Source organism: Stegostoma tigrinum, chromosome 15 (assembly GCF_030684315.1).
Source record: "Stegostoma tigrinum isolate sSteTig4 chromosome 15, sSteTig4.hap1, whole genome shotgun sequence".
NCBI classification, from domain to species: domain Eukaryota; kingdom Metazoa; phylum Chordata; class Chondrichthyes; order Orectolobiformes; family Stegostomatidae; genus Stegostoma; species Stegostoma tigrinum.
The window spans coordinates 15,856,482-15,883,090 of NC_081368.1; the positions used below are offsets into that span (position 1 = coordinate 15,856,482).

Sequence of the window (26,609 nt, forward strand, 5' to 3'; positions counted from 1 at the left end):
CACCAATTTTTTGGCCTTTTTCCCCATACCTCTCGACTTTCTCTCTGAGTAAAACTCTGTCTATCTCAGCCTTGTAAATATTAAATTACCCAGCTTGGATACTCTTGTACAATGAAGAATTCCACAGATTCATGCTGAGAAAAGAATTCCTCCCTGTCTCTGACTTAAATATGGCAAAGGTATTGTTGGTGAGACAGCTCAGGACTCCCTTTCAGTTATATCTTTTATCCTTTTCGTTTATAAACTATTCAAAATGATGCTGGATTGTAGCAATTATTCACCGTAAAATGCCAGTGACAATAAATAAGTCATTCATTCTTTAAATGTGTGACCCATTATTCTGAGATGATGCTCTTTGGCCCTAGACACAAGGGGAAACAATCTCGCCACACCTACCCTGTCGGGTCCATTATATCTCTTATTTACCTTTTCTAATAAAATGGTTTCACAATACCTCACATCAGCCTAGTGAACCATCTCTGGGATGCCTCCAATGTTAGCATGTCTTTCCATAGATAAATGGCCAAAAACTGTTCACAGTCTTTCAACTATGATTTGACAAGTGCCCTTGTATAGTTTTAGCCAAATCTCCATACTGTACTTTGTCTTCATTCCCATGAATGTTACTTCCCACTACTTGTCGATGTAAGCATGCATGTTGTCCAGGTTTGTTGCATGTAGGCTTGGGCTAGGTCGACAGCTGAGAAGTCACAAAAGGTGCCGAACACTGTGCAAACATCAGTGAATGTCCCCACTCTGATCTAATGATGGCAATTAATGAAGTATCTTAAGATGGTTGGGCCTGGAACACCTGAGACATTAAGACCATAAGTCATGCTAACAGATGTTGGCCATTCATCCCATCAAATCTGCTTTGCTATTCTGAGAGATCATGGCTAATTTCATAGTCCTCAGCTCTGCTTTTCTGTCTTTTCCCCATAACCCTTGATTTTTGATCAGTGAGGAAATCAGCCTATTTTAGTGTTGACTATTCTAAATGAACTGGCACCAACAGCTCTAAATGGAAAGAATTCTACAGATCCACTACCCTCTGAGAGAATAAATTCTTCTTTATCTTTGTCTTAAATAGGTGATTCCTTGCTTTGAGATTATACCCTCTGGTTCTAGACTCTTCACACAAGAAGAATTAATCTCTCCAAATCTCGATCCCGTTAAAAAATCCTTTATGGTTCAATAAGTTCACCTCTCTTTCTTCTAAATTCCAATGAGTACAGACCCAGCCCACTCAACCTCTTCTCATAAGAAGACTCATTTATACTTGGGATCAACCAACATATCTTCTCTTGGATAAGGGGACCAAAACTGGTCACTATTCTAGGTGTGGTCTGACTAGTGCCTTGTATAGTTTAAACAAGGCTATTCTTGCACAACCAGTTCATGGGAATGAACACTTTCTCCAGTGCATTCACAACCTTCCCTTAATGTGGCACCCAGAACTGTACACAATACTCCAGCTGAGGTCTAACCAGTGTCTTATACAGGTTCAACAGGTTTAACCTTGCTTTTGTAATGTATGCTCCAAACTTATCTAGAACTTTCTGTTGACTGTCCATGCCACCCTGACCACTTGCTTCCAGATCTATTTTGTATAATCTGCAAATTTGATAATAGTAAATTAACTTCTGTTATCAAAGGAATTTGCTGAAATTTCTTCCCCATCCCTAGTTGTCCTTGAGAAGGTAGTGGTGAGTTGTCTTCTTGAACTGCAGCAGTCCATGTGCTGTCAGTTGATCCACAATGCCTTTGAGGGAATTCCAGAATTTTGACCTATCAACAGAGAAGGAATGGCAATATATTTCCAAGAGAGCTTGGTGATTAGTTTGAGGGGAACTCGAAGATGGTAGTATTCCCATGCTTTTGTCCTTCTAGTTTGAAGTGGTAGTGGGTTTGGAAGGTGCTGTCTGAGGATCTTTGGTGTTGGATTAAAGCTGTAGTTTAATCTAAAACTGGATGTTTCTGGTGGAATCTTTGCTCAACCTCAATGATCAAGTTGTTGCTGAGTAAATTTTGCTATATAATATTGTGAACAACACTTTGTCATTTTGCTGATGATTAAGAGTAGGCTGATGGCGTGACAAGTTAATTGGTTTGAAATCTTCCTATTTCTTGTGGACAATAGGTACCTGAGGAATTTTCCATTTTGTCCGATAATTCCAGTGTTGTCACTGCAGTGGGCTGGGCTACTCTCGGTTAGTTCAGGAGCACAAGACTTCAGGAGTGTAATATGGTGGTAGCAAACTGATTGCTGAGATGGCAGGACAGACATATGAAGTTATACTGGATGAGTTAGCACTAAAGTCCAGTGAATATAGGGGAATGAGGGGAGAATCTCATAGAAACCTACAAGATTCTAATATGGCTAGACAGAGTGAATACAGGATGGATGTTCCCAGTGACCGTGGAGGCCATGATTCAGAATACGTGCTAGGCCATTTAGGAGTGAGATGAGAAAAAAAATTTATTCATCGGGAGAGTGCTGAACCTGCAGAATTGTCTGCCACAGAAAGCAGTTGAGACCAAAACATTGAATGGATTTGAGAAGGAGTTTGATGTAGAGCTAAAGGAATCAAAGGGTAAGGGGAGAAAGTGAAAACAGGGTGTGGAATAGGATGATCAGCCATCTTCATAGAATAATGGAGCAGGTTTGAAGGGCTGAATGGCTGTAGTGGAACAGCCAGGCTATTACTCAGGTAGTTCAGGAGCACACGTCTTCAGAAGTACAATATGGAATAAAGAATACAATGAATAAAGATGGCAGCAGAGTAGGATGCTCCAGCTGGAGCTCCTCTGCTCGCAAGTTCTTTTTCCTTTCTCTTCCTCATTTTTGGAGTCTTCCACCACCCCCGCCCCCCCCCCCCCCCCGGCTCTCCAGCCAACTTTTAACTTCTTAAACTACCCCACCCAGAGAGAAAGGAGAATGGAGGCGAGTCCGAGACCATGCTGTGTGGGATGTGAATCCCGGAAGCAAGTCATGGCCGGAGCCCAAAGCAGACCATGCCCTGGAGACAAGTCGCGGTGGGAGCAGGAGCAGACCGAGCCCAGGCCAACCTGGGAGCCAAGTCCCAGAGGCAAGTCGCAGGCCCAGGCTGGCCTGGAGCAGGATGCAGTGAGGCCTTGTGTTCTGAAGCCCAGCAGGCAAGAACTCAGTGAAAAAGACTATAATTTGTGTACTTTTTAAAGATACTTTTATTCTTATTCTAAACTTTGAGTAATTTAAGTACTTTTTCAAACTTTGTATTCCTATGTTAGACTATTTCTTTTACCCTTTCAATATTGTAACAAACGCTTACCTGTACCTAAGATGGCACCAAAGAGGTGACATTACGTATTTTTCACTGCGCCCATTCAAGTACATGTGACAATAAAGGCTATTCTAGTTAGAATTTTCGTAGGGCTCACATTCTTTCTGCTTCCAAGTGTTCTCAGCTCATGTTGATATCACATTGGAGTAAATCAAATCTGTTTTCTTTAAATCCTCCATTGTTGCTAAATTGACAAACTTTTTTTTGACATCTTGTACTTGATGAGCAGAAATTTCCTACAATCAAATATTAAGAACACTGAAGTCATTATATAAAAAAAAAATTCAGGACGATATGAAACAAAATTAGTGCTGGAGAAACTCAGCAGGAATCATCTGTGGAGAGAGTAACAGGGTTAATGTTTCAAATCCAACATGACTGTGTTTTAGAACAAACTGCATTACCCATCTACTAGCCCTGTCTCTGTCCCTGGCAACTGTCTGATGCTGAACCAAACTCTTGGCGTCGTACTTGACTCTAAGATAAATTCCAACTTCTGCATCGTGGCTAAGATTTCTTCTTAGTAACATTACTTGCTTCAGTTCATCTACTATTTATCAATGCTTTTGTCACCTCTGGACGTGACCATTCCAATGCAATTTTGATCAGGGATATCGCTGCTGACTAAAACTTTTAGTTTCAGATTTACTTAATTGAATTTAAATTACTCAGCTGTAGCATTTTATTTTGCATCAGATTGAGGCAAGCATTTGGATTTGAGTTGTAAGATAACTGTATGGTACCTACCATACTCCTCTTAATGCTTCTAATTTCTCTATTGTAAACTTTATCTAATAGAGGAATCGCTTACAAACATAGTGAATCTTGAGGAACTATTTATCATGATCCCCCTATACAATGCATTGATTAATGCAATTCCTTTAGGAGGAAAAATAATTGTTTCTTTCATACAGAAGTTAAAATTGGCATAGTCTTTCTAGACCATAGAGCCCCTCTCTTTCATTAGAGAGATTTAACCTGAAGGTCACCACACCTCAGGTGAGGGGAGATGTTGAGACCTTCATGGTAACTGCAACCAGTGTAGGAACTGAATTCAAGCTTTTATCACTATTTTGTACCACAAACTGGCCATCCAGCTAATTGACTCCCCTACCTTCACACAACAGGATAGTTGGGGTCTAAATTTGGTCTGTCTGGGGAGACTGAAACTAACACCTGTTATTTTAAGAATAAGTTAGTTAATTATTTAACTTAAAAATATCAATTTAGTCATAAGGTAATGAACTGCATATTCACTTTTTAGTAAAGGTTAAACACTGCTAGCACTCTCATATCTCAGCATGATCCAGATGCTAATTAACCAGTTGTGTTTATTTTCTGAAATGGAAAAAAGTGCTGGAAAAACTCAGCAAATCTGGCAGAATCAATAGAAAGAGAGAGAAACTGAATTAATGTTGCAAGTCTAGTATGAACTGTTTTTGAAACTGCGGAACCAAGTGGAACAGATGGTGAAGGTGCCCAGAGCAGGGGAAATTTAGATGACTAGTAGGTATTAAGGATAGGTGTTAATAGCAGAAAATAGGTTAGCTCTACCGAGAGCAAACCCATGCAAATAAGACTTCGGTGGAAAGGTGAAGAGGTGCCATCAAAATGGAGGACAGAATTCATTGTCTGGAGTTATTCAACTCAATGTTGTTCAGTAGTATCAATATAATACCAATTTATTCAATATTTACAATTTATAAACTTATTCAGCAATTTATTCTGTAATCCAAGATGGTGTCAGAATGCATACCGAGGTGCAAGTGACAATATTAAATAAATCTTAATCTACAGGCTGTAAAGCATCTATTGTTGAAAATGAAACACTGTTCCTCCAGCTGGCATTGGACTTCAGTTGAACCAGGCCTAGGACAGAAATGGAGACAGCAAATGCTGGAAGCTACAGTCAATAAACGTGGAGCTGGACAAGCACAGCAGGTCAGACAGCATCTGAGGAGCAAGAAAGTCTACGTTTTGGGCCAAAACCCTTCCTCGGGATTGAGGGGGTTAGCAGGAGAGGAAATACTCCTTTGCCTTTTACGGTGGGTCACCTTCACTATCTGCTCCAGTTACAACATAAAAGCCATCGCTTTACCCAACCCTTTTCATACTAACCGCCCAGTATTTTTTATGCCTCTACTGGTGCTTCCCAGATCTGCTGAGTTTCTCCAGCACTTTTATTTCAGGTCTCCACATGAAGGTGTGCACAATACTTTGCTTTTATTCATTTCCTACCCCACTATTTCGTATTCAATTGAAAAAAGTGGACCTTTGTTGGTCTTTGCGGCCTGTTTTAAGGGGAGGGGCCGTCTGGAGCCTACAAAAGGAACAAGTTCGCGCAGATTTTCAATGTTACACGTAGGGTGGTTTGTGCCCAAACCCTGAAAGTGTTTAAAGCAATGAACCGGATCACTAGCATCTCTCGCTCTCGTGTTTTATTTTGCAAACTGGGCGAACGTAAGAGTTTTGGTTAAAAACCGCAGTCGGGCTGGAAAGCCGGTTTCTGCAGTATCGGTCTGTTGTAGGGTGCGCTCTCATCACCCTGAAACAAGGACCGGTGCCACCTCCGATGACGAACTTATTTGTCAAGTCCCATTTCACTCACGTGACCTTCAATAATTAGCCCCGCGGAAGATACCATTCCGATCTGTTTGCGCGTGTGGAGAGAAGTGAGGGGGTGACCGTGTCATTGATGGAAGCAACCTCGCAATAAGGCGACGGCCACCCTTCTTCCTAAGCAATGGGATGAAAGTGGAGAGGATTTGATTTGAAGGTGAATATAATTTTTGTCAGGGTTGATTTTGGATGGGGATGAAATAAAAGTCGGGTATCCTCCACCACCTCCTATTTCCTCCCCCACGCTGATAATGGGATTGTCCATCGAACGTTCAGACAGCCGGATCGAACGTTCAGTAACAATATTGTTTGATACGTGTCGGCGGCGAGTGTTGCGAAAAGCAGCTGCGTTCCTTCCGCTCTTTATGTCCCTTTATTAACCCACAAACCGCGGCAGAGATGTCCACCCCAGCACGGAGGCGCCTAATGAGGGACTTTAAACGGTAGGAGGGAGGCTGGGGTAGGAATTTCTTTCTCTCTCTCTCTCTCTTCCCCTACCCTCCCTTTTTTCTCGCTTAACATGGCGCTGCTTTGACTTTTAAATATGGAAACGCAGCGGGCCCGCTGGCTCGGATCGCGGGTGATGTGTTCACTTTAGTTCATGTTTAAACCCCCTTCTCTTCCACTCCTCACCCCCGATTTCAGGTTGCAAGAGGATCCTCCAGCCGGTGTGAGTGGAGCCCCCTCTGAAAACAACATTATGGTGTGGAATGCAGTGATATTTGGGTGAGTGAAGACTGATCTCTTTACCCCGTCCCGGGGGTTGAGATGTGGGGTATAGTCGCTCTTTCTCGCTCCTCTTTCTCTCTCTTCCCCCCCCCCCCCCCCCCCCACATCTCTTGCTTGATAGTAGTGCTGTCCATATCGGTCAACGCCTGGCTCAACAAATACTTCCTAACTTCGTCTTGTGGGTTACGAAGCTGCTGAGACGGTGGATGAGAGGCTTGTTGTAAAAGGCTTTATTTACGTACACATTTATTTGTCCATTTCAAAACAGGACAGTACGAGATCCAGTAGGGAAAACGACTGTACCTGTTTAATTAGTGCATCCCTCGTGCTTTAGATGGACCGTTTAAGTATTGATGTGAAGGATCGCTATACATTTATAATTTATAGTTTATTATTTTCTTCCCCCATCCCATGCAGGCCGGAGGGAACCCCTTTTGAAGATGGTAAGTAAACGTCTTGAAGGAACGAGTGAAACTTGTTTGATGAATACAGCCTTGTCCTGTAAGACCAGTGAAATAGCTTCATTATCTGCCCATGTGTTTGGGGGCAACCGAACTATTTTTAAAGCCCCGGAAGTTAATTGTACTAGTATTTTGATAGTGAACAAATACAATTCAAAAGAACATTGGAGGGGTGAGGAGTGAAGGAAGTTCGAACAGTGACCATAAATATGTTTTTATTACCAAGCAGCCATGCTTCCTGTTTGTGGAAATGATGCGTCTTGTTACTTTTCTCAACTCAAATCCAGATCACTCCTACGTTTTCAAACAAAACCAGTTCTTAACACTGACTTAAGAGTTTTAGAATACCAGCTTCCTGGTTGGGGTGGCTATCAGAGAGGAAGTAATTTTCTTGCAAAGTTCGTGTTTTTTTTAAAAAACTGATTGTGTGTGTTGCTGAGTATAGATCTATTGTGGTGTAGCTATGATTTTTCAGTTGTGATAGGTTGATGCATCAACCTATGTTCCTATTATCATGTTTTAGAAGTTGGGAGGTGGTTGGCACCTCACTTACATTTAAATTTTGATAAGAACACCGATGTGGTGCAGAATACCATACAGGAGTGTGACTTTGAAGCAAAAAAACAAGTTGCTCTTTTAATTGTAATTCAGATGTGCAGCTAATGTTGACCAAAACGGATTAAAATGATGATCAGGACTTTGGTGTCACTGAAGTTTAATCCTGTGTTTGTAGGATTCTGTAAAGGTAACTTGATATTGAGAGATGTGCGATGATGCAGGACATTGCATTTTGCGATTCCACTTGTGGGTTGCTGTGTACAAACAGCAGCTGAATATTCGCCAATTTAAATTCAGCTCAGAATTTGTGTTAAGTTTTGTTTAAACTCTAATTGGGCGTCATGTTGGAACTGAAGAGCTGGAAACTGGGACTGAAACAAAGCTATTCTATTTGCAATGACCTTTTGGGTCTCCATTTGTGAATAGAATAAAGGGTGTAAATTTTCTGTAAATCCTCAGTCCTGAGGAAGGGTCACTGGACCTGAAACTTTAACTGATTCTTTTTTTCTTCACAGATGCTGTCAGACTTGCTGAGCTTTTCCAGCAACTCCTGTTTTTGTTGTTGTAAATTTTCAGACTGGGTTTCAGACGTCCATATATTGGAGTTAGTCATTCTCGTAAATCAAAATGACTACTTCTAAAGTTTGAAACTATATAGTCAACTAGAATACTGCTATCTGTTTTGTAAGTGGTCTTTCATAAAAATTCATGCTGTATATGTTGTGCCACAGATGGACCCTGGGATCGTACCAGCAGTGATGAGCTCTGAGTCTTTGTTATGCCATTCTGAATGGTTGCAAGGAAAGATGATAGGGAATCAAATGATTCTTATCCCCCCTCCCCCTTCTCTTGGATCTTTTGCATATGCTGTCTGGAATTGGAGGTAGACGTGTATCATTTTTGACAGTTGCATCCATCCTCTCTGGTGAACGAGCCAGAAGGTTAACAGAATTCATTATTTCACTGCGCTGCAGCCAAGCAAGCATTAAATGAGCCCGACAGAGTGTTAGAGACACGGCCCAATAGAGAGGGGGGCTGAAAGAGAAGTTATTGCAGTTGGCTCCTGAGCTGTATTATTAAAATGGATAAGCATGTGAAAGATGGCAACTTGTAGGGAAGAAGGGGTAGGGTATTAATTAGAGATGCCACAACATGTAAACAGGCTGGTCAGGTCAGCTAGCTCATGTTGACATTTATACTCTACATTAACCAACACTTCTGTTTTTTTAATCTGACTTCATTAGCATACCCCTGTACTCTTTCTGTTTCCCATTATCCTCATTTGCCTTCCTCTTCAATGCAATTTTTTTTGTTTCCACAACTTATTGTGTTATTGAGTTTCATACTATTACCACTCTGGTACATACTTTAATTTATTAATGACTTTGTTTTAGCTCTGGCATCTATTAATTTTTGTTCTTGCAATAAATGAACAGGTTTACTCCATATCTACTCCACTGAATCCTTTCATCACCTTTTAAAGCTTGCCTCTCAGAGCATATCTCTTTTTTTTCTTGACAGTTTTTGTTTCTCAGTTCTGCCAAGCTTTTTTCCCAACCTTACCTCAGAATGCTGTTTGTGATAGAGACCAGAATAATGCCCAGTTCCTCTAAGTGTGGTCTAGCAGAGATTTTTCAAGTTTAGCCTAGATTTCCTGCATTTCAGTTCTTCTCAAAATAAATTCGAGCTCGGTTTCTTTTTTTTTAAATGCTTTACTAATCTGTGGGAAGAGATTTTTAATCATTAAGACAATCAATAGTTATAGGGAAAAGGCAGGAAAATGGAGTTTCAGGATTATCAAACCAGCCTACTTCTGCTCCTATGTGTTATGGTGCAACTGTTAATGATGTGCACATCTCACTATGATGCCAATTGTGACTGTTTCTTGTTAAGATCTGACACAGGTATGAAGGACTGGCTTCCTTTGTTTCTGTGTATTACTAGGTGGAAGGTAGGTTTTTTTTTGTTTGTTTGATTCTTACCACAGCAGTTGCTGGCAGAATCGTTCCATCTTGTTTGTCTCCTGTGAATGTGAGCCTATTTGCATAGGTGTTATTATTGAGTCAGATTTCAAACTATGCCCAGAGTAAAGAGATACCTGTTTAGCCACTGTGCTGAAAGGGTGGTGTCAGGATAGAAAGGGGCAGATTTACATTTTTGGCTTTGCCTGTGCACCTGTGCCCAAACACTTATTCCTATTCTTCCCTACCTCTCACCCCCCTGCCCCCTGACACACGCACGAGCACACACACGCACACCTCAACCACGAAGTCTGAAGTCATTTGATTGCAGCCCTGATTTTTATTTTTCACTAACATCTTCAATGACATGGGCTTAGCTGGCCAGCCTGGCTTTTGATGCCAGTCGCTCATTGTCCTTGAGAAGGTGGTAGAGAGATGCTACTTTGAACTGCTGTATTCCATCTGGTGCAGGGAGACTTGCAGTGCTGTTAAGGAGTTCCAGGGTTTGACTCTGACAGTGAAGGAATACCAAAACAGTTCCAACTCAGGTTGGCGTCATGATCATATGAAAGCAAAACGTCAAATCTGGAATAAGGAGTGCTGAAGAAACTCAACAGTTCTGGCAGCATTTGTGGAGAGAGAGAGAGAGAGAGAGAGAGAGAAACAGCATTAAAGTTTCTAGCTGATAGACTGTTGCTCAGAGGTATCAAGATCAGTGAGGTCAACTTGGGGCTGAGATAGTGTCATTGTGTTGCTGGTTTCTGGGGTGAGTATTTTAGCATTGCTTAAATTTTGTTCCATTTGTTTGCAGGCTGGCTCTAGGTAGGATATTTTTGACTTTTATAATTGGCACTGACCTATTAAGTTGTGATTTCTAAACCCAAGTGAAGGGTTTATTTTCCTGTCTCTTACATGAGTGTACCCCATTGCCTAGAAGGAAGAACCAGTGGGCCTGTCCTTTACTGGAATGTGTAGGTACCCTTGGTGAATCTTTTTCCTTTCCTATGTCGGAATACCTTTGGTATGTGTTGAGTTCCAGGACCTTGTTACACCATGCAGGATGAACTTGGCAAACTACAGAATTTTTAGTAGTTACGTACAGCTATCAATTCTCACTCAGTTTAACACCAGTGATTGATTGAATCCTGTCTCTCTACTCCTTCCAGGTACTTTTAAGCTCACGATAGAATTCACAGAAGAATACCCAAATAAGCCACCCACAGTTAGATTTGTTTCAAAAATGTTTCACCCAAATGGTATGTAAATGAAATGTTGGTGTCTGTTGGAGTTAATAAATTATCTGACTTTAATTTATGTTTGTCTTGGAAATAATAATAATTGATAAATGAGGCTCATGGTAGATAGATACAGGCTTATACCTGGTATCATCTACCATCAACTTCATGACCACTGGGGGCAGTTTTGCTCATTTTTCTGTAACTGACCTCTTGCACCATGAATGTGGGTAGAATTAGAATTAGCTTTATTGTCACATATACTCAAGTATACAGAAGTACCATGAAAAGTTGTCAATGTTGCTGTACATGGTGCTTTCTTAGGTACAAAATGGAGAAATAAAAGAAAAAGTTATATTACCTCAGTTATTCATTGTATAAGTTAGAAAAAATATTAAATGAAGTTAAAGATAAACATTACAGCCTTTCTGTAAAGGGCCTGCAGTAGATCTGCACAGGGATCTTCCACATGTGGTCTGATTTGGGCTTACAAACCGCTGACTGCACACACTGGTCCCCAGCCCAACAATCGTCCCACGTGACATGTCGCACAGTGTCCCCCCCCCCCCCCCCCCCCCCCCCGCCATCTCCATTTTGCTAGGGTTCCCTGAGAGACAGCTCACTTTTTCAACAGCATCTTTTTTCTTACCTTTTGAAGTGCCACTGTTTTCCCCTGCCAGTCATGATTTCTCCATAAAATGCTTGTTTAAAGAATCTAATATGACTAGCTGAACAGAATGGGGCTTGGATCATGGCCCTACTGCCATGTAATCACGTATTACTTTTGGACAAAATGAATTCCGTGTTTACATAGCCATGTTTTAAATGTGAATTTTGAATTTTGGAAGAAAGAATGCTGAAGCTAGGGAGTACCTCTTTTTTAGGAAGCTGTGTCTGTGGTCAGTTTCTAGGTTAAATATAGAACAGAACTTCTGTCAGGTAGGTTGGAAAGAGTGTGCCCCTCTCTATTTTACCTGTGAGACATTTCTCATGTTAGATATTGTCTGACATAAGCTGTGGACTGGCCAAGAACAGAAAGAGACTTTATGTCCTTAGAATTTAGGTTTAGGAGTGAAGAATTATTGCTGCATAGGGCCTTGGGGAGACCACACCTGGAATATTGTGATCAGTTTCAATCTGTTCACTTAAGCATAGATATAGTCACCTCCAGAAACGCACTGAAGGTTCACAAGTGTTTCCCGAGAGGAGGAGGAGGAGGAGGAGGAGCAGCAGCAGCAACTGGGCCGCCATCTCCTGTTTTTAGAGGAATGAAGGGGAATTTCATCGAAACATATAAAATGCCAACAGGGCTGAACAAACTGAATGCAAGTATGATGTTTCCCCTGTTGTGATGTGCAGGGGTGGGGCAGAATCTAGAATAAGGGATCGCGCTCTCCCAGGAATTGTGGTAGGCCATTTAGGATGGAGTTGAGACATTTCTTCGCTCAAAGGGTTGAGAAGTGTTTGGGATTCTGTATTACGAGATTGTGGTGGCCAAGTTGTTGTATATAAGGCTTTGAAGGATATGGGAGTGAACAGGAGTATGTTGTTAAGTTGGAGATTAATCTATTATCATATTGAATGGCAGAGCAGGCTCGATGGGAAGAATGGTGCATTCTTTCTGTGATTCAAATCCAGTCTACATTCTGAGTTAGATGGTTATTGGCTTGAGATCCTGTCTCCCAGTAGCAAAGAAAATGAGCACTTCAGCAACGAACATGGTCTTGGAAACAGATTTTGTTCAGCTTGTCTCTTCAGGTTTTCACACCTCTGCAGTTTGCCATTAGCTGGGAGATAATGACGAATTGAAAAGAAACCAGTCTCTTGGAATTGGTCTGAAAGCAGTTCTAAACTCCAAAATGAACCATATGTAACAATGACAATAAAATGTGAGGCTGGATGAACACAGCAGGCCTAGCAGCATCTTGGGAGCACAAAAGCTGACGTTTCGGGCCTAGACCCTTCATCAGAGAGGGGGATGGGGTGAGGGTTCTGGAATAAGTAGGGAGAGAGGGGGAGGCGGACCGAAGATGGAGAGAAAAGACAGGTGGAGAGGAGAGTATAGGTGGGGAGGTAGGGAGGGGATAGGTCAGTCCAGGGAAGATGGACAGGTCAAGGAGGTGGGATGAGATTAGTAGGTAGGAGATGGAGGTGCGGCTTGCGGTGGGAGGAAGGGATGGGTGAGAGGAAGAACAGGTTAGGGAGACAGAGACAGGTTGGACTGGTTTTGGGATGCAGTGGGTGGAGGGGAAGAGCTGGGCTGGTTTTGGGATGCGGTGGGGGAAGGGGAGATTTTGAAGCTGGTGAAGTCCACATTGATACCATTGGGCTGCAGGGTTCCCAAGCGGAATATGAGTTGCTGTTCCTGCAACCTTCGGGTGGCATCATTGTGGCACTGCAGGAGGCCCATGATGGACATGCCATCTAAAGAATGGGAGGGGGAGTGGAAATGGTTTGCGACTGGGAGGTGCAGTGCAGCTTTTGTGCTCCTGAGATGCTGCTGGGCCTGCTGTGTTCATCCAGCCTCACATTTTATTGTCTTGGATTCTCCAGCATCTGCAGTTCCCATTATCATATGTAACAATGACCTCGGCACCTGTAATTCAGCCTCAAGTCAACTCATTGTATTAATACAATCAGTACCGAATGTTCTGTCAGTGACAATCAAGCAAATTAAGAATGTTACCATAAAACATGTTGTTGAGGTCATATTTTATAAAATACCCCTTTTTAGAAGGGACTGTGGAAGTGATCATTTTTGCATTTGAGGGAGGTGACTTTTGACCATACTGATGTAAGCAGCTTTTTGCTTTCCTATGTTAGAAAGACCCCCAATCTCACTTCACTTTTTTTTATTGAGATCTGAAATTTGTAATTCTTTCACTTGTGTCAGACTGTTGGAATGCTGCTGAGGTCAGATTCAAGAGCCAAAGTGTTTTCAACAGTGACCTGAACTCTTTAGCCCATGAAATTATAGTCTCCATGGACAAACTACTCTGTACAGACTGTTTTGCTGTCTTCAGTTCTGTTGCCAAAATGCAGTTTTGCAATTTAATGTGTAGTAGAAGGAATGTTGTCATCCAGATTAGAGATTCAACTGTATCTCCTGTGGCTGGGAATGCTGCTGAGTTCAGTGTTGTTAAATTATTAAGTGAAGGCATTTGAACTTTAGAACTTCTGGTAATTTTTTTTTAAAGAAGGCTTAAGATTGAATCCATTATGGAATGTTTTATATCGTTTTTGTTCTCTTCTCTTCGTCTGCTTCGCTCTCTCTCGCCCTCGCTTGCTCTCCCGTCCTTCTCTCTTCTTCACCACCACACCAACCCCCCACCCCCACCCCCACCCCCCGTAGTCTATGCAGATGGCAGTATATGTCTGGATATACTGCAGAATCGTTGGAGTCCAACATATGACGTATCTTCAATCTTAACATCTATACAGGTAAGTATACTATGTACACTGTTAAATTTGACCCTTTACCCTTCCTAGTTGACTGACACTGCAGAGGAAGTCTGCCAGTTTTTGTTTCTTTCAGCAATCTGTTGCTCACCAGCAACACTTGTTTTCTGTTTTGTTTGGATGTATCTGCCTCTGTGCCAGCACAAACTGTCCCAGTTCAGACTGGAACTTACTGTATGGTGAAATTGCAGAAACAAATGCGTGTTGTAACACTCAGTTTCTGTCATTAAAAACTATTTCTTTCTGCACTGTTGGATCTGCTGACTTGGTGAGATGTGGCCCTATAGGAATAAGCAACCCTCTGGTATCCTGATCAAGTGGCTGTTTGTATGTTTGAAAAATGTGCTTTGCTCAAAAAGTTTGTAAAGGATCACATTTCAAAGCTGACGGTCTCTAAAGTGCAAAACTGGGCATGTGTTTAATTCAATATAACATTGTGCTGGAGCTGACTGGGAGATGAGGTTAAGGGTCAATGGGTATGCAGCAGTAAATGTTAAAGGAGATATTTCATCAAACTCAATATGGATGCGTACCAGTAAGAAGGAGGCTGTAGGGTATGGATTAGCTTGTGGCTAATGAAGGGAATTAAGGACAGTACCAAGTTGAAAGTGTCCAATTCTTCAAAAATTTAGCGGTCGGCCAGAAGATTGAACAGCTTTTCTTTAAGTGAGAAATTAATGGGAAAATTAAAACAAACTGGACATAGAAATTCTTAACTGTGTATTTATCTACAAATATTTAATACAAGTGACTATTCATGAAAGTTCCCTCCATGCTGCTCCCTATCCTGGCCTGGAAATAAATCACTGTTCCTTTAGTGTCGCTGGGTCAAAATCCTGGGGAAGTCCCTCCCTAAAGGCTTTATAGGTCAGCTTACAGCACATGGTTTGAAGTGGTTCAAGAAGGCGGCTCACCACCATTACCTTCTCAAGGGCAGCTAGAATGGGCAATAAATGCTGGCCAACCAGTGATACCACATCCCACAAGCCAATATTTATAAAAAGCCTAACAGAAATTGTAGTCCTCTTCTCTCTTCTCCCCCCCCCCCCCCCCCCCACTGTTGTAAAGAGGATATAAGGAGTCTGCAAAAGAATCAAAATATTGGCAGATGGACTAATATGGAAAGATGTGAACTTATCCACTTTGACAAGAATAAAAGAAACATTTCTTCAAATGAAGAGATTACAAAACTCTTAAGTACAGAGGGATCTGGTTATCCTAGTGCAAATTGCCAAAAGCTGGTATCCAGGAATTGCAAGAGAAGGCCAGTATTGTGAGGGGATTGGAGCATGAAACTAAATGTTTGCTGTATTTGTACAGGGAGATGGTGAGACCTCCATTGGAGTATTGCACGTAGCTCAGATCTCATTGCTTAAGAAATTATTATAATTGCATTAGAAGCAGCTAAGAAAGTTCACGTGGCTGATTCCTAGGATGAAAGAGTTATCGTATTGAGGAACGTTGGACAGATGGAGACATTTAGAGTTTAGAAGAACAAGAGGTAATCTTATTGAAACATTAGATTGTAATACAGTATTCTGAGGGAGCTGGATGAAGAAAAGGCTGGGTTGTGTGGCACAGCTCAGTTAAACTGCAACATTCCACTGAAATGTGACTAGGTCTATGTCTCTCGTTGACACTTTTCCTTACTAGGTATAAAGCTCTCCTTCCTGTGCAGACAAATTCTAGTTACTACATTTGTTGAACAAATGATGGGATGAACAGGGGAGTCATAAGGTCAGTCACTTACTTTCCATTTATGCAATGCTAAGGGTAGACCTCCACGTGCAGTGATCCTGATTGTGTAGCAAGGGGTCTCTGCACAGCTTGAGGTAACTGCATATGAAGGTGAGGGCACTGAGGGCAATGATTGGTGTGTTTTGCAAGCGCATTGTTTCTCCCCTTTTGCCTTGAGATTTGTGATCTCTAGGTAGTGTAGAAGGTGGCTTAGGTGAGCTTGATGTGAGACTCACATTATTGAGGGTAACACAGAGGGGGTGCCTTGCCTGATGACCAGTTTATTGCCTGTGGTGGGGAGAGTGTGTTGCTGCCTCGTGCTCAGTTTCTGGTTGCTATGGCTACAAACGAGTTTGTTTTTGGTGCACTCCTATCTCCCCACCCTGCATCAGCTCCTGAAAGCCTTCTGGTTGTTTGACATGAATCTAAAGGGGACAAGGAATAAATCGACTCCATGAGCAAAGACTGAAGCATTGCACTTGCCACAACTTGTTTTGTCTCCTGAAACCAGTTTGCTGATTGCAGATGTTAAAAGATCAGCAAACGTGTAGTTGATCTGAGCAGGAGATTGCACCGCTGTTTGTTGGGAGGCTTTGGACAGTGTGTCTTCCCTGTGTGGGATTGATGCCCAGGTATGTTTGCATGTTTCCCGATTGACTAAGCAAAAGATGTCACGCAGCACCCAACTGGGAGGGGGCAGCCATGCCTGACTCTGGTTTTCATCAGACAGCTTTCAGATTTGTACTTGTTGATTTTAAACACTGATGCTGATGTGCAGCAGTTGGATCCAATTGTGGATTCCATCCCTAAAGCAAATTTTGGAAAGCACATCTGTCATGTCAGTGAACAGTATTCTGCCAAAGGCCTTCTGGTGCAAGATGATGAGGCATATATTCACACTTTTTTTTGTACCAGACATGGTCTCACAGTACTCAGGGAGTAGTTGAATCTTCCTGACTGGTATAATGCATGCCTGGTCAGTGGACCACCAGCCCCCCCAGTGGGCATGATCCAATTGATGATCTTGGATGATATTTTGTAATCTGTGTTGAGCAGTGAATTGGACTGCCAATCTTGAATATCCTCCCCCTCCTTCCACTTGCAGATGAGGGAGATGATGCCTTTCCTTGTGGGTTCTGTAATGTATTGGCCAAATGTATACCTTCATACACTTCCAGCAAGCCTGGCCTAATAAACAGCTGACTACAGCATTGCTGGTAAACCAATCATTTCCATGAGTTTTACTCTTTTCAAATGGCCTTTGTCAACTCATCCTGGAATTCCCAAGGGTCACTGTCACTATTTGCTATTTTTTTGAAGATTTAATCTTTGAATATGGAGTAAAATTTCAAAATTTGCCAGATTTCCTGGCAGATAGGGTTCAATTTGATAAATGTGATATTGCATATTGATAAAACAAACAAGGGCAAAACCTACACAATTAATGGTTCAGTCTTGGTAGTATTTAAGAGGCCTAGGGCTTTAGGTACATAGTTCTTTGACAATTGTATCACAGGCAGGATGGTTAAGAAAGGGTTTATCACACTTGCCTTCATTGCTCAAAGCATTGAGTATAGCATTTGGGATGTCATGTTGAGATTGTACAGAATGCTGGTCAGGCCACCTTTGAGGTCCTGTGTGCAGTTCTGGTCACCCTGTAACAGGATGGATATTATTAAATTGGAGAGGGTTCAGAAAAGGTCTACCATGATGTTGCTGGGACTGAAGGGTATAAATTACAATGAGAGGTTGGATAGGCTTTTTTGTCCCCTCTAGAACCTAGGAGGTTGAGGGGTGACCTTAATGAGGTTTATAAAATCATGAGGGGCATAGAATAGGGTGAATGGCAAAGGCCTTTTCCCTAAGGAGGAAGAGTTCAAAATGAGGATGTGTAATTCTGAGGTCAGGGGAGAAGGATTTAAAAGGGACCAAAGGGGCAAAGTTTTCCAAACACAGGGTGGCTCTTCTGTGGAATGAACTGCCAGAGGAAGTGATGGATGCAGGTACAGTTACAACATTTAAAAGACATTCACATAGGTACGTGAAAAGGAAAGGTTTAGAGGGATATGGGCCAAACGTATGCAATTGGGAATAGTTTCGTTTGGGAAGTTTGGTCAGCATGAACCAAAGGGTCAGTTTTCATGCTGTATGATTCTGACTCTAAACAGTGAAGATGATACAAATTGGTTGCAGTGGGACATCTTCCAGTAGAATGGAAGATAAGTGGTAGAAGGAATCTAGTATTGGAGAAGTGAGAGGTGAGGTATTTTGGCAGAAGGGTAGGGAGGGGGTAATACAGACTTAATGAAGGGTGTATGTGAGCAAGGGACCTGACGTGCATATATTTAAATCTCAAAGTGGCAGGGCATATTGAGAGGATGGTGAGCAAAGCACGTGTATGCTTGGACTCCATGAATAGTCATTGAGCACCAAAGCAGGATCCTGTTGACCGTTTTACAAAGCTCTGGAAGGGTGGTGTTGGTTGGTATATAAGGTTATTTTGGCAAAGGTTGCTCTTTTCAGAGCAAAAGAGATTGAAGGGAGATTTGATAGAGGTGGGAAAAGATTATAACAAGCTTAAATGAGGAAGACAAGGAAAATAACTTGCTATTGACTGTACAAGGAGTAGGGATTCATAGTTGTAGATTTTTGGCTTGAGATGCACAGGAAGATTTCTATGCAGTGAGCAGTAAGAGCATGAGTTCACTACCCAGGGGTGTTGGAAGCAAAGAGAATCAAAAATCTCGAAAGGAAATTGGATGGGTGCACAAAGGAAATAAATTTGGAGAGCTGCAGGGACTGAATAGTTGGGGAAGAGTCTGACTAAATTGCTCCACAGCAATCAGACACTGGCTCAAATAGCCTTCTCTGAATTTCTCTGAAATGACTGAAGCTAAGCTAGTATGGCTATGTGATTTCAAACACAATGTTCACTGAACCTATTGGATGTAGGCTGGAAGGGTCTTAGTTGGCTGACTCCTCACTATTTATATACCAAAGAAGTGAGGGAAGTTGGAACATCATATAAATTACAATATCTTATCAGCTTGCCCAGCTCAATCAGTCTATGTATCTTTCCTACAGCCAGCAGGTATGGTCCTGTGCATCATCCTGCTTCCATTATCCCTTTATCACGCTTGCCTTTGACCCCCATCACTCTGTTCTTAAATGTTGACATGACCTGTGCTGCTTTTGACAGCATCTATGCAGCTAATTCAAATTTGCACAGAGTTAAATCTGGCCCCTTGACGTTTGAGTTATATGGTACACTGTCCTTCTGAACCAGACAATCAGGAAATGTGTCCTGTCGCTTTTTAATCCAGAACAAAGAATGGAAGCATACAGCAATAATATGCTCTCAACAGTTAAAGCATTTTATAGAATCGAGAGCATGCAGGAGATGACTTCTCACAGAATCTTTGATAATTGGGGCAGAATAGACCATTTGGCCCATCTAGCTTGCTCTGTTGTTCAATATCATGGCTGATTTCACTCAACACTTTCACAATCTTGTGTTGTACAGAATTCTACAAATTCACTACTCTCCAAATGAAGAAATTTCTCCCTGTCTCTATCTCAAATACCCTACTCAGTATCCTGAGATACCTTGCTCTTAACTCCCCCAGCCAAGGGGAACATCCCTTCTGCAACCAGACTGTCCAGCCCCATCACAATTCTACATCAAGATCCAATCCCCACCCCCCCACCCCAACCTCATTCTAAACTACAGTGAATACAGACCTTGTGCTTCTGTTGGTGCTAGATTTTTCAAGTAAAATACTCATTCAGTGCCATGTGTCTGCTGCTTCCCTGTGTTCATGTACTCGCTGTTATCATGTTGAATCTGAGGAAAGATGTTACTGTAGCTGTGTTTGAGATTTCAGATCATTTTCAGCTGGCAGACCCATAGAAGGGAAGCTGGAAGATTAAAGCACTCACCATTTCCAAATTGCACTTCTGAACTAAAATCATTTTTAAAAAAATTTTCTTGTATATTGTGATGCTGGTTTTTTGTCTAGGTGCAACTTGTAAGGGAAGTAATTATTTGGGACGTTAATGTTGGTATCACAATTTGATTGAAAGCGTGATCATAAAACATTTGAACAGTCTATTTTGCTGACCCATCCCAAACAGTTAGGAAAGAATGGAATGGTGATAGTATTGCTAGAATAGTAATCCATGGTTCTGGGGGGACGTGGGTTTATAATCCCATTAGAGCTGTTGTAATTTAAATTTTAAATAATAAATCTGGAATATAAAACCGGCCTCAGTAATGGTGACATTGAGACTATTGGTTGTTTAAGAAAACATTTTTTTCCCCCCACTAATGCCCTTTTAAGGATAGAAATTGTCATCCTTACCTGGTCTGGTCTACATGTAAACCTACAGCAATGTCTGAACAACCCCTGAAATGGCCTAGCAAGCCATTCAAAGGCAGTTAGGAATGGGTAATACATGCTGGCCTTGCCCACATTCCATAAAAATATATTTTAAAGCGTACATTTGCATTTTTCAATGTTTTTGTGCCACTGAGAAACTTGAGTTCAATTTCTTTGAATCTTGATATTTTGATGAACTAAATGAATGAGGTCCCAACATGGGGAGAACCACTATGTGCAACTTAATTTTTGCATTTGGTACCATGTGGGGACACCTTGGTCTGTGATCTTTGGAAACCTGCACTAACCACAAAACAAACTATTAAGTTCAGAAACAAAGATTTTGGATTCACTATCTCGAATGTCTCAAAACATTACACTTAATTACCTTTTGGGTATCATCAGTGAACTTGTCCCATAATAGTAATTAGAGGACAGTTGCCTAGAATAGTTAGGAAATTCCTGTGTTCTTTTGAATATTGCAATGGGATCATCATCTGCGATGTAGACAGAAGCACCTTAGTTTAACATCTCTTCTGAAAGATGCCTTTTTAACAAGTAGCATTCCTCAACTTCACTAATTTAACCTCCCAGTGCGTGTTTAAGATTTAGGGTGGAGTTTGAAGCCAGTGGTTGGTTTGTTTGCAGGAAAGCTGGTAAGTTAAGACTTCAACTAAATTGTTTTCACCAGTGGATCATCACAGGATCATCACAGCTATTATCAATAGCTGATAAGATATTGTAATATTGTGGAGAGCACAATCTCTCCAGTAATATATTCAACTTCCCTTCCAAAAATCCATGATATTCTAATTGGATTTTATAGTTCCTTGTGCTTGCGTACTAATATTTATGATAATAATTGAAAGGATAGAGCAAAGACTGGGGAACCAGGATAAGAAGAGACAACCACAGTGTAAAACTTAATGTAGGTGTGTTGAGTTGAATGATATCCTGTGCAATTTCTATGGCAAAAAAGTTTTTCTGAGCTGAAGGATGTTTATGCTAGAATAGAACAACGTTGTATTTCTGCTAAATACATTAACCCAAATATGGTACAACATAACCAGTCTTGTTGGGCAGAGCAGAAAGTACTTCAATATATCTCAAACCTTTTTTCTCAAAACGAGTGCACAGGCAGAGTAGTATCTAAATAGATTGCCAATTGCTACTGAATTGAGAACAGTTTTTCATGATGCAGGTTAAGCCTACTAGGAATGAGGCTTCTCGAGCTCTCTTTCAGAAGGATCCTTTGCAAGTGGAGGAGATTTATGTCTTATCAATCTTGGCTGACCCCAGGCTCAAGAGATGATTTGTCTTGTTACCTGGCTTCCAGCCAGTCAATAATACCTAACATTAATCTGCTACCTATGATTTGGGAGTAGGTCACTCTGCTCCTTGAGCCTATTCTACCATTCAGTAAACTCAGATTACAGCACATGCCTGCTGACCCTGAAGCCTTTCACCCACTTATCTATCTACCTCTACCTTAAAAATATTTGAGGAATCTGCTTCTGCATTTGAGGGAAGCATTCCAAAGACTCAAACTTGGAAAATAGTTACCTTCTGTCTCTGAAATAGGTGATCCCTTACTTTCTAAGTGATCCCCCAGTTCTAAATTTTCCCACAAGAGGAGACTCCCTTTCCATATGCACCTTGTCAGAACCCCTCCATCCTGAATGTTTGTCAAGTTGCACCTTACTCTTCTAAACACCAGTGGATACAGGCTTAGTCTTTCCTGGTAAGAAAATCTGCTCATTCTTGCTATTAGTCTAGTAAACTTGCTCTGAACTTATTTACAATGAATTTACATCCATCGAGAAATAAAGTGAGCAGTACAGAACGCAGTACTCCAGATGTGACCTCACCAATGCCTTGTGAATGAAGCACAATCTCTCCAGTAATATATTCAACTTCCCTTCCAAAAATCCATGATATTCTAATTGGATTTTATAGTTCCTTGTGCTTGCGTACTAATATTTATGATTCATGAATAGGCAGCTAGATCCCGCTCAGCTAGATCCCGTTCTATCTTAGATTTCTGTAGTCTCTCTCCATTTAGGTAATACACCTTTTCGTTCTTCCTAGCCAAATTGCCAATTTCATATTTTCCCACATTACACTACTATTTGCATAATCTGTCTTATCCCTTTACAGCTTATGTTCTCTTCACAGCTTTATTTCTTGTCTTTGTTCCGCTGGCAAGTTTAGCAACAGTGTCTTCATCCAAATCATCATGGTTGTAAAACATTGGGCCTCTATCACTGATTCCCCTGGCACACCACAATATCTTGCCAACTTGAAAAAATTCATTTATGCCCACTGTTTGTTTCCTGTTAGCTAACTAATTTGCTTCCATGCCACTCAATATGTTGCCACCCATACCATGAACTTTTGTTTTCCACAAAAACCTTGGTTGTGACACCTTATCAATTGCCTTCATTGAAATATAAGTACAGTACATCCAACGGTTCTCCTTTATTCACAGTACATTACTATCAGACAACTCAAATAACTTGCTCACACATGATTTTCTCTCTTCACAGAATTGTGCGATTCTATCTGATTGTATTGAATTTTTCCAAGTGCCCTGCTATGTCATTTGGCCTGTAGTTTTGTGCTGCTTTTTTCTTGAGTAAACTTTATGCTATTTACTAATTTAATGGAATGCTCCCAGAGTTTAGGGAATTTTGGAAGCATTAAACTCAGCATGTCAACTGTCTTGTTGGCCATTTCTTTTATATAAAGACAACAGGATGAAGTCCGTCAAAACCTGAAGATTTCTAAGCCTGCAGCTTGACAATGAATCAATCACTTTTTTTTTAATATTTCTAACTAGCTTCCTGTTGTATTTTCTCCCCCTCTATTAACATTTTAGTCACTCGCTATTTTTACATTCTGTTCAATCTTCGTACATGCCAGCCTTCATTAGGTTTGGTACTATTTTAACATTTTTAGCTAACAATGGATGATGAATTCAAAACAGAAAGTAAAATTCTGTCTTATTCTGAAAGATACCTTTTAAATGTCTGCCACTGCGTCTGTCTTGGCTATCCCTTAACCTAATAATTGTACTCATTTAATTTGAAATGCAAGTCTTTGATCTGCTGTTATCCTTCAAACTGAATTTAGAATTCAGTAATTTAATTCAATAACATTTGCTGCTACTTAAGTGGACCTTCATTATCTCGTCATTAATTTCTATCACACTGCAGAGTACCAGGCTTTGTATAGCATGTTTTTTGTCTGGTTCTAAAACTTGCTGTTCTAAGAAGCTATACTCAAACCGTCTATGAATTCCTCACGTAGCTTGTCTGTGCTTTTCTGATTTTTTTCCCTATTGTGTAGATTGAAATCCCTCATGTTTGTAACTGTATCTTTCTGACATGTTTGGTTTTTTAAAATTCTTTATCCTAGTGTGTGTTTACTGTTAGGTGGAGTGTACATCACTTTCACAAGGAAGTTTTTGCCTTCATCAATTCTCATTTCTACTCAAATCGGTTTTGTACATCCAGATTCCCTAAACTTCAGTTATGCTGTTATGCTAATATTATCTTATTTAACAGAGCCATGACTCCCTTTTCCTAGCTTTCAGTTCTTCCTAAATGCTGTGTACCTTTTTTAATATTTGGGTCCCAATCTTTCCTCCTGCAGCAATTTCTTTGTAAAGGCTATCAGGACATACTTGTTTATTTTTGTCAATACTATCACGTTCCTTTGTTTTGTTTTGAATGCTACCAGCATTCAGATACAGACTGTTCAGTTGTGTCCCTTTTGTTATATTTGAACTCTCCGGCCTTATCTGTTGACTGACTAACTTGGATTCGTATTCGTTATCCTTTCCTGCTACGGTCTCTGTCATTTCTCCCCTTCCTGTCCTGGCTTGACTCAACCTTTTGATTTCTGTTTGCAGAGAAGTGTGAATCCCCCTCACTATATATCCCCTGATTGCCAGTATATTCCTTTCTGTTACAAATATGAAAGTCCTGAGCCCTAAGTCACCCTGAAACTTACTGGGATGAATGGGTGTTCTGATCTTGATTACCTTCGTTTTGGAGAGTGTTGTTTCATCTCGGGTGGTTTGCTCACGTGAACATTCTTCCTTTGCGTCAGCAGTTGATGTCAGTTATCGCTTTTTTTCCTCCGCTCTTGAAGTTCACTTCCAACTAGTTAGTGAACAGAAGCAAGTGGCTAACTGCATTCCACACCCAATCCAGGGGAATCATGTCTGGGTGATTGTTCTGAACGATTGAAATGTTGATATAAGCTCTCAAGCTGAACAATTGATTTGAATGTAGATATTTGGCAGGTTTGGCTTGGTTGATTCAAGCCCAGATTGGAGCCTCTAGTTTTTGTTTATTGCTGCAAGATGGCCACTTAGTTTGTGAGCTTTGCGTTCTGATGATTGAATCTCCCTTTGTATTGTAGCCTGTTTATTTCCAAGCAGTGTGCCTGTGTGAAATTCACTTGTTGCCCACTGTTACCCACTGCAAGTCCAACGTGACTGTTTATGGTGCCACATTCTCTTGTACTACCATTTTTCCATCTATTATGAATGACTTATTTATTTTTATGTGGAGTTGGAGAAGTTAATGGGGGGGAAATGTAAATACATTTAAAGGTAGACCATCTTAATACTTCCACTTTAAAAAGAAACTGCAAATATTTCATGTGTAACTACACACAATTGTGTGCTGTTGATAATTTCTTCTTTCATTTATGTTTATAGTCTTTACTGGATGAGCCAAATCCGAATAGTCCAGCGAACAGTCAGGCTGCACAGCTGTACCAAGAGAACAAACGGGAATATGAAAAGCGGGTATCTGCAATAGTGGAACAGAGTTGGCGGGACTGTTGACCCTGTCTAGTGCCTACGAACACTGTCAGGCCATGAGAATCATGAAGCATTTGAGTCCTTCTCGTTCTAGCATCATCGCATTATTTTGCAAGCTAAACTGCTACAATGCTGCCACCCGTCTGAAGCCTTTTTCCCTGGACGTTGAGTCAAAACACATGCTGAAGTGCATGCACTGTACATGGGGCACTTGCCGAGGAATTTTTAATTTGACTTTCAACTATGGTCATCCGCCTTTCCCGATGGTCTTTCATAGTTTGTCTGGGCAGTATCAGGCACATAAAAAAAATAAAGGTGCGCTGTAACAGATACAGTGTCATTTGCTTTGCATATTTTGTGCAGCTTCTATGTATAGCCCAGTGAATGGATTTTTCAAGGTTGGAAGAACATTGATCTGCCCCAACCAAAATCCACCATAACAGTGAAGTCTTAAATAAAATTACCAGTGGGTCACTGTCACTTCTGTTAATGCGACAGATGTGTGCCTCTTCTCTGAAGCCAGCACTCTAGTTCTTGGTCAGAAGAACTCTTACTAGAAGGTGCTAGTCTATATATTTTAAAAAAAGAAGCAATTTTTGAACTTTTTGATAAAATGTCCGGGGTACTGGAGCTTAGCAGGGTGGTCACTCTTGTGACTGTGTTTCTAGTTCTCTGTAGCTCTGTGAGTGTAGGTGTGCGTGTGTGAGAGAGCTGTTGCTGCATGCTTTTGTTTTAATTTCTTCAAATTAAATGGAGTGCTTTTCACTTTGTTGAGAATTACAGTCATCAATAATCCCATTAGTTACGTTAGACCAAACTTGTATATTCAGATACCTAATGCAGTGATGTGGGATATGGGAAGAGACCTGTACCTTGTATTGTCTGATGTTCTAAGTACTTTTTTTTTCTGCACATTAGTCTTTTGAAGTGACAGTATAACTTTGCACTATAGTAACCCATGTAAGAAACTGTACATTTTCTCACTACTTGTAAATAAAACTGCAACCTTGATATTGTGTCGTGTGTGACTGGACATTAGCTTACTGAGTGCTCAGCAAGCTTCCATTTTAATGATTGAATCACACAGTTTTAAAATATAACTGGAAGGATTTTGGGGTATTGAAGCCATAGACTTATCAGAATTACTCTCAAGTGTAAATGTCTCAGATTCGTTTCAGGCTGTACTGTGGTCTAACCTGTTTTATTTCAGATCTAGTGGGTAGTTTATAGTTGTACTTACGAGTGGTTACATTGGTGCTTAGTTCATAAGTCTGTCAACTATTTCTCGGGCAGTTATTTCAGTACATTGTGAAG

General features: G+C 40.9%; 2 protein-coding genes across 3 annotated transcripts in view; both read left to right on the top strand.

The window, feature by feature from the left end:
• Window positions 1–5,226, top strand: part of si:rp71-46j2.7 (uncharacterized) — a 102,397-nt gene extending 97,171 nt beyond the window's left edge. Inside the window, exon 19 of the mRNA XM_048544005.2 lies at window positions 5,121–5,226. The gene's annotated coding sequence lies outside the window, so the exon portion shown is untranslated. The remainder of the gene's footprint in view (window positions 1–5,120) is intronic.
• A 761-nt stretch (window positions 5,227–5,987) lies between these two features.
• On the top strand, window positions 5,988–26,306 carry ube2a (ubiquitin-conjugating enzyme E2A (RAD6 homolog)). Of its 2 annotated transcripts, none has more exons than XM_048544040.2 (6): window positions 5,988–6,099; window positions 6,588–6,668; window positions 7,089–7,114; window positions 10,818–10,907; window positions 14,239–14,327; window positions 25,191–26,306. In XM_048544040.2, the coding sequence occupies exons 2-6, from the start codon at window positions 6,643–6,645 to the stop codon at window positions 25,317–25,319; spliced, it is 360 nt and encodes a 119-aa protein (XP_048399997.1). In that variant the 5' UTR covers window positions 5,988–6,099; window positions 6,588–6,642; the 3' UTR covers window positions 25,320–26,306. The 2 variants fall into 2 exon arrangements, with proteins under 2 accessions (XP_048399997.1, XP_048399996.1); XM_048544039.2 differs by lacking the exon at window positions 5,988–6,099 and adding an exon at window positions 6,212–6,385.
• The last annotated feature ends 303 nt before the right edge of the window (window positions 26,307–26,609 follow it).